This window comes from Cajanus cajan, chromosome 3 (assembly GCF_000230855.2).
Source record: "Cajanus cajan strain Asha chromosome 3, NIPB_CcT2T_4, whole genome shotgun sequence".
In the NCBI taxonomy this organism is placed as follows: domain Eukaryota; kingdom Viridiplantae; phylum Streptophyta; class Magnoliopsida; order Fabales; family Fabaceae; genus Cajanus; species Cajanus cajan.
In genome coordinates this window covers 77,640,234-77,649,320 of record NC_138519.1, presented here as the reverse complement: position 1 = coordinate 77,649,320, position 9,087 = coordinate 77,640,234, and the positions used below count along the sequence as shown (strand labels likewise).

General features: G+C 36.1%; 1 protein-coding gene across 1 annotated transcript; it reads left to right on the top strand.

The window, feature by feature from the left end:
• The first annotated feature begins 683 nt into the window (after window positions 1–683).
• Window positions 684–8,824, top strand: LOC109789796 (uncharacterized). The gene is made up of 3 exons (XM_083072080.1): window positions 684–1,178; window positions 2,659–3,849; window positions 8,483–8,824. The coding sequence occupies exons 2-3, from the start codon at window positions 2,662–2,664 to the stop codon at window positions 8,822–8,824; spliced, it is 1,530 nt and encodes a 509-aa protein (XP_082928206.1). The 5' UTR covers window positions 684–1,178; window positions 2,659–2,661.
• The last annotated feature ends 263 nt before the right edge of the window (window positions 8,825–9,087 follow it).

Sequence of the window (9,087 nt, the reverse complement as noted above, 5' to 3'; positions counted from 1 at the left end):
CATCATAATTTTACGTTGGTTCTTGGGAATGTCTGATGTAAATTTACGTCGGCCATCACAACCGACGTAAATTTACGTCTCTCCCTTTGACGTCGGAGTTTTTTACGACGTAAAAAACCTAAAATAACAAACGTAGAATACACATTTTGTACTTGTGTAACTTAGCTTAGAACTATAGAAAAGAGAAATGAAGTGAAACTAGGAATGAGAGAAACAAAAATAAAAACTTAACATGAAATAAATTATAAGGTGAGTCTTTTGTAATTAAAAATAATGCCAGATTGGAGTATAAATGTCCTACTTTTCTTTTGTAAAATAGTATATTGCATATATGAAATCTGATCAAATTCATAGTTATTATCTTTATCTTGAAATTCAAATAAAATCTAATATTTTTCATCTTATATATCTTCATATAATTAGAATTTGGATACTATACTTTAAAAACATTAATTAGTTTGACCATACATCCAATGTAAGCCTAGCTTTATGATGGAAGGAGAATCATGGTGAAGATCATTTAAGTCAAATTGAATTTAAATTTTGAAAATTTGGTCATAAAAATAAATTCACTTTTAATAATGAGAAATCAAGACGAAGTTAAAGTAATAAAGAATTTTTTTTTCTTCTTTCATAAATCCAACCCACTTTAGTATACTTTGTAATATCCCAAAATTTTATTCAAATGAAAAGAGTTATTTATTATGTGAATAAGTATTTTATTCCCGTATTTTACTATTCATGTATATGTATTTTACTATTTACATATACGTATTTTACTATTTATGTATACGTATTTATGAATAGTATTTTACTATTCATATGAATAGTAATTTTGAAAAAAAACGTAAGCACTTACGTAAAAACTCAAATTATTTGGATGAATAGTATTTTACTATTCATGAATAGTAATTATATTATTATTTTAATGAATAGTGCATAGTGCATAGTAACTTCAAAATTTCTATAAATAGGGACCTAAGGATTTTGAAAATTCATAACTAGAGAGAAGAAAAGTTTAGAGAGAAGGAATTCTAGAGAGATAGAAAGAGAAAATAAGAGAGAAGGTTCTGCCTAGGTTGTGAAAAGAGGAGGAGAATAGAGAAGGTTCTGCTCTAGTTCCGGTTCCGGTTTAAGGAGAAAGAGAGGAGATTCTGCCCAAATTCCTATTTATCCAGGTAAGGGGGGAGTGGGAAACCTTGCTTGGGGGTGTAGAAATAATTGTTAAATAGTCTGTTTGTTGGATTGGCTCCCGATCCCTTGTCTGTTGTTTGATTATTTGAATATATATTATTACTGTGTTTTGTTTGTACTACTTGATTTTCTTGTTGCGGTAATTAATAATTATAATTAATGGATAACTTCACTTTTACTATTCTAAAATATTCATTGAATGGAAGACTAAGCCTCCTATTAACTTATAAATTAAGACTTATTATCTAAATGGAAGGCCGAGCCTCCTTATTTTCATTAAGCTTCCTATTTTACTTAAGGATATAATTATACCAGGAAATATAAATTATATGATCCCTAAAGACCTTTGAACTATTGGACCCTTGACTTAATGACCTTGGACTATTGAACTGTTGGACTGTTGGACAATGGACTATTGGACTACTGAACCTTTGGACTATGGGACTATTGAATTATTGGACCTTTGGACTATTGGATTAATAAAATATAATATAAGTATGAATTATGCTTATGATATGGTATATTATAGGAAATTCTGTAACATGTTAAATGTTAAGTTTATGATTGTATGACATGCATCATATGCATATATACTCCAGGTGTGCCGCTGAGGCCGCATACCCACGACTAACAAGGTGTACCTTTGGGTCACCCATGATATGCTAACAAGGTGTGCCTTTGGGTCACCAATGATGTAACCAGGTGTTCCTTTGGGTCACCCACGATATGCTAACTAGGTGTGCCTTAGGGTCACCAATGATGATATGTGAACTTCCGTATGGCGCCACATGCATATATTTATGAGTTGAGTCTATGACATCATTGCATGATAAATAATTATATATGATAATGATTATATGTGTGTGTGCTATTTAACTTTTATTTCTCCATCTACAACTGAGTGAGATGTTTCTCACTCCCTTGTTATTTTTTTTGTATATGTTTAAATTTATGTTGCAGGTAATCATCATCATGAGGATGTTGGTGATGAGGCCTAAAGGCTTCTTGGGGCATGCTCTGATAGGATGTGACATCGGGTTTAGCTAGGATTTCTCTGATGTCTTTCTTGTTCTAAAAACATTTTCTTTTCTTGTGTAATTTAATAAATTATAAGTTGATTCCTAACTAGGAGGCACTGCCACCTTTATTGGGATTAATTTATAATCTTTGTTTTATAATAACTTCTTAAGTTTGATATTTATGTGTATGAATTTATGAATGTGCATCTTCTACCTTATGATACTTATTGTTTTATATCATTCTATGAAAATCTTTTATAAATATAGTTTATGTTTATTAATGATTTTGGGGTAGAGGGTGTCACATTTAGTGGTATCAGAGCAGGTCGGTTTTATCGGCCGTGAGTTATGTGTCTACTATATTTATTGATAAATGAATTGATTGTGAGATCTATTATGTTGATATGATGCTTGCCTATGTCTATTAATTGTATTATTTCTTTAGAATATGGCTGGTAGAAATGATCGTGCGATTGCTGATGCTCTCCAAGCATTAGCCCAAGCTATGAACAACAATAATATGAATGGAGTTGCTCCTAACTGGTTGGAGCAATTTCAGAGGAATAATCCACCCACTTTCAAAGGAGGTTATGACCCAGATGCCGCCATGAATTGGTTATCAGAGATCGAGAAAATCTTTAATGTTATGGATTGTCCCCTTACAGAGAGAGTGAAGCTAGCCACCTTCATGCTGACAGCTGATGCTTACTTTTGGTGGGAAGGAGCACTTCGGAGGATAATTGATGGAGGCGTACATTTGAATTGGGAGAACTTCAAGAGGGTCTTTCTTGAAAAATATTTTCCAGATGATGTAAGGAGTAGGAAGGAAATGGAATTTCTTGAACTAAAACAAGGAAACGATACGGTAGAGGTATATGCTGCAAAGTTTGATGCTTTGGTCCGCTACTGTACACACTATCATGGTGAAGGTGGGGAAAGGGCCAAATGCATAAAGTTTGTAAATGGTCTGCGTCCTGAAGTGAAAACAGCAATCAATTATCAGGAGATATATCATTTTCCCACTCTGGTCAATAAGTGCAGTATTTATGATCGTGACAACCGTGCTCGTGCTGCTTTCTATAAAGGAGCTGGAGGCCCTGCTCGTACAGTGAATTCTAATACTTCTAGTAGAAGTAAGCCTTATTCCAACCCTACAAGATTTCAAGGGAATATGACTATTAATAATAGAAGTAATTCCTTTACTAGAGGAACCACTGTAAATACTACTGGAAGTGTTGGAGGATCTACTTTTTCAGGGAGATGTGGGAAGTGTGGACGTGTTGGTCATAACAAGTCAGAATGTCGTGACAAGGAGATTACCTGTTTCAACTGTAGTGGTAAAGGACATATTAGCACTCAATGTCCTGAACCACCAAGAACACGTGTCGTTGGATCAGGATCGCAAACCGAACGACCAAAGACTGTAGGAAGAGTATTTGCTCTTAGTGGTGTTGAAGCTGCTCAGTCAGAAAATTTGATACAAGGTACTTGTTTCATAGCTGAGACTCCTTTTGTTGTACTATTTGATTCTGGTGCAACTCATTCCTTTATTTCCATCTCTTGTGTCCAAAAACTGAAATTTCCTGTATCTTTGTTAAATTTTGATTTAGTTGTTGAAACCCCTACTAATGGTTCTGTAACTACATCCCTAGTGTGTTTAAAATGCCCTTTGACAATTTCTGATAAACAGTTTCTAGTTGACTTAATCTGTCTGCCTCTTAGTCAATTAGATGTAATCCTTGGTATGGATTGGCTATCTTCTCACCATGTTCTTTTAAATTGCTTTGATAAATCCATTTCATTTGGTGAATGTAAGAGTACGGAATTTCTTAGTGCTTCTGACATTAAAACTTGTTTAAAGGAAAATGAAAGGGTATACATGATCTTATCTTCATTAACAGTTGAGACTGAGAATAAGCTAGATGAGATTCCCTTAGTGAGAGAATTTCCAGAAGTATTTCCTAAGGATGTGTCTAGTTTACCACCTGAGAGAGAGATTGAGTTCAGTATAGACTTAGTGCCAGGTACCGCACCCATATCTATAGCACCCTATAGGATGTCTCCTAAAGAGTTAGTTGAGCTTAAGAAACAGATAGAGGAACTACAAGAGAAACAATTCATTAGGCCTAGTGTTTCACCTTGGGGAGCGCCTGTTCTATTGGTCAAGAAGAAAGATGGGAGCATGAGATTGTGCATAGATTATAGACAATTGAATAAGGTAACCATTAAGAATAAGTATCCATTGCCTAGAATAGATGACCTTATGGACCAGCTAGTTGGGGCTTGTGTGTTTAGTAAGATAGATTTGAGATCAGGTTATCACCAAATCCGAGTGAAATCCGAGGATATCCCAAAGACTGCTTTTAGGACCCGCTATGGGCACTATGAGTATTTAGTGATGCCTTTTGGTGTGACTAATGCACCTAGTGTTTTCATGGACTACATGAATAGGATCTTTCACCCTTACTTGGATAGATTTGTAGTGGTCTTCATAGATGATATCCTAGTGTATTCTAAGAATAGGGAGGAGCATGCTGAGCACCTTAGGATCGTTCTTCAAACCCTTAAGGAGAAACAGTTGTATGCTAAATTGGCAAAATGTGAATTTTGGTTGGAGAGTGTAAATTTTCTAGGGCATGTGATATCCAAGGATGGAATAGCTGTAGATCCTTCTAAGGTAGAGGCGGTTCTTGAATGGAAAACACCTAAGTCAGTTTTTGAGATTAGGAGTTTTCTAGGACTAGCTGGGTATTATAGGAGATTTATAGAGGGTTTTTCTAAATTAGCTTTACCTTTGACCAAATTGACTAGGAAAAACCAACCTTTTGTGTGGGACTCTAAGTGTGAAGAGAGTTTTCAAGAACTTAAGAGAAGACTAACTAGTGCCCCTGTGTTAATATTACCTGACCCTAGCAAGACTTTTGAGGTATTTTGTGATGCTTCCAAATCAGGTTTAGGTGGAGTACTTATGCAGGAGAGAAGGGTAGTAGCCTATGCGTCTAGACAACTTAAAACCCATGAGCAAAACTATCCTACCCATGATCTTGAGTTAGCTGCAATAGTATTTGTGCTTAAGTTGTGGAGACACTACTTGTTTGGATCTAGATTTGAGGTGTTTAGTGATCATAAAAGCCTTAAGTACTTGTTTGACCAAAAGGAATTAAATATGAGACAGAGAAGATGGTTAGAGTTTCTTAAGGATTATGACTTTCAGTTGAACTATCACCCAGGCAAAGCTAATGTGGTAGCTGACGCTTTGAGTAGGAAATCCTTGAGAATTTCTTCTTTAATGATGAGGGAATTGCACATGATTGAGGAATTTAGGGATATGAGTTTAGGGTGTGAACTAACCTCTAAGAGTATTAGGTTGGGAACCTTGAAGGTGACTAATAACTTGATAGATGAAATTAGAAAAGGTCAGAAGGTAGATCCTTTCTTATTGAGTCAAGCTGAGAAGTTGAATCAAGGTGTGAAAAGTGAATTTAGAATTGGAATAGATGGAGTATTGAGGTTTAGAGATAGGTTGTGTATTCCTAGTGTGCCTGAACTTAAGAGAGCAATTCTTGAAGAAGGACATAGGAGTAGCCTTAGTATTCATCCTGGAGCCACTAAGATGTACCAAGACCTTAAAAAGATGTTTTGGTGGCCTAAGATGAAGAAGGAAGTGGAGGAATTTGTGTATGCCTGCCTAGTATGTCAAAAAGCTAAGGTAGAACACCAAAAACCTTCAGGTTTGATGCAACCTTTGGATGTGCCTGTATGGAAATGGGATAGCATCTCTATGGATTTCATAGTTGGATTACCTAAAACTACGAAAAACTTAGATGCTATATGGGTGATTGTAGATAGATTGACTAAGTCTGCCCATTTTATTCCCATTAACATTAGATACTCTTTGGAGAGACTAACCAAGTTGTACATAAGTGAGATTGTGAGATTACATGGGGTTCCTACTAGTATAGTTTCTGACAGAGATCCTAGGTTTACTTCTAGATTTTGGGACAGTTTACATGAGGCTCTAGGCACTAAGCTTAGATTGAGTTCAGCCTACCATCCCCAAACAGATGGTCAAACCGAAAGAACTATTCAATCTTTGGAAGACTTGTTGAGAGCTTGCATCTTAGAACATGGGGGTAGTTGGGATAGTTTCCTACCTTTGATAGAATTTACCTACAACAATAGCTACCATTCCAGTATTGGGATGGCACCCTATGAAGCTCTATATGGTAGGAGATGTAGAACACCATTGTGTTGGGTAGAACCTGGAGAGAATGCTATCTTAGGACCTGAGATAGTTCAACAAACTACTGAACAAGTTAAGATGATCCAGGAGAGAATGAGAGCAGCTCAGAGTAGGCAGAAGAGTTACAGTGATAAGAGGAGAAAGGACCTTGAGTTTAATGAAGGTGATCATGTATTCCTTAAAGTTACTCCTTGGACAGGAGTAGGCAGAGCACTAAAATCGCGTAAGCTTACTCCACGTTTCATTGGTCCTTATCAAATCCTTAAAAGAATTGGTGAAGTAGCCTATCAAATTGCCTTACCCCCATCTCTTTCAAATCTTCATAATGTCTTTCATGTTTCCCAACTCAGAAAATATGTCCATGATCCTTCCCATATCATCGAGTCTGACAATGTTCAATTGAAAGATAATCTCACCTATGAAACAGTTCCTTTAAGAATTGATGATACGAGGGTGAAACAACTAAGAGGAAAGGAAATTCCTTTGGTTAAGGTCGTTTGGGGAGGACATTTTGAAGAAAGTGCTACTTGGGAGTTAGAAAGCAAGATGCGTGAAGATTATCCTTTTCTATTTCAGGAAAATTTCGGGGACGAAATTTCTTAAAGGAGGGGAGAAATGTAATATCCCAAAATTTTATTCAAATGAAAAGAGTTATTTATTATGTGAATAAGTATTTTATTCCCGTATTTTACTATTCATGTATATGTATTTTACTATTTACATATACGTATTTTACTATTTATGTATACGTATTTATGAATAGTATTTTACTATTCATATGAATAGTAATTTTGAAAAAAAACGTAAGCACTTACGTAAAAACTCAAATTATTTGGATGAATAGTATTTTACTATTCATGAATAGTAATTATATTATTATTTTAATGAATAGTGCATAGTGCATAGTAACTTCAAAATTTCTATAAATAGGGACCTAAGGATTTTGAAAATTCATAACTAGAGAGAAGAAAAGTTTAGAGAGAAGGAATTCTAGAGAGATAGAAAGAGAAAATAAGAGAGAAGGTTCTGCCTAGGTTGTGAAAAGAGGAGGAGAATAGAGAAGGTTCTGCTCTAGTTCCGGTTCCGGTTTAAGGAGAAAGAGAGGAGATTCTGCCCAAATTCCTATTTATCCAGGTAAGGGGGGAGTGGGAAACCTTGCTTGGGGGTGTAGAAATAATTGTTAAATAGTCTGTTTGTTGGATTGGCTCCCGATCCCTTGTCTGTTGTTTGATTATTTGAATATATATTATTACTGTGTTTTGTTTGTACTACTTGATTTTCTTGTTGCGGTAATTAATAATTATAATTAATGGATAACTTCACTTTTACTATTCTAAAATATTCATTGAATGGAAGACTAAGCCTCCTATTAACTTATAAATTAAGACTTATTATCTAAATGGAAGGCCGAGCCTCCTTATTTTCATTAAGCTTCCTATTTTACTTAAGGATATAATTATACCAGGAAATATAAATTATATGATCCCTAAAGACCTTTGAACTATTGGACCCTTGACTTAATGACCTTGGACTATTGAACTGTTGGACTGTTGGACAATGGACTATTGGACTACTGAACCTTTGGACTATGGGACTATTGAATTATTGGACCTTTGGACTATTGGATTAATAAAATATAATATAAGTATGAATTATGCTTATGATATGGTATATTATAGGAAATTCTGTAACATGTTAAATGTTAAGTTTATGATTGTATGACATGCATCATATGCATATATACTCCAGGTGTGCCGCTGAGGCCGCATACCCACGACTAACAAGGTGTACCTTTGGGTCACCCATGATATGCTAACAAGGTGTGCCTTTGGGTCACCAATGATGTAACCAGGTGTTCCTTTGGGTCACCCACGATATGCTAACTAGGTGTGCCTTAGGGTCACCAATGATGATATGTGAACTTCCGTATGGCGCCACATGCATATATTTATGAGTTGAGTCTATGACATCAGTGCATCTTAGGGTTTAGGGTTTTCTACCGAGATTCTCAATTGCGCCAACGCAGATTGGAGCCTCTAGAACCACAATGGGTGGAGCACGCTCCAAGAAGTCGTGTGCACAAAAAAGGAAGCCATCGTCGTCATCATCGCGCGCTACTACCAACCTCTCCCTTGGGTCAAGTTGTGCTGAAGGCTCCCCCGCATCGTCGCTTCCATCGCACGCATCCGCGACTTCTACATGGAGATATCCTTCCATTTTGAAAGTTTTGTCATTCCCTTCCAACTCTCTTCGTCACGAAGGTGTTACTGTGGTGCTCCACGGCAACGTATGTCATTTGTCACGTCGACGTCTTCGGAGGGGAGCAAGGAAAGGAAGAGGTGGTAGTTTCACCGATGAAGGTCGATGATAACTGGGCAGAGGGAGGTGTACGAAAAGGTGGAGGTGAACGTGTGGCAATTTTCGACGATGGTGGTGATCAGAGAACGAAGAACGAGATTTAACATCACGTGTGAGAATCATGGTCGTGATTTGATATCAGGGGCGTGATTCTCCCAGACTTTAAACATCGTTTGTGAAATTTGGACGGAAGTCTCACATTGAAGTATTTGAAATAAATTGAGACTAAATTAAAACAAAAAAATTAAAATAGGACCAAATTAAATTTTTTAA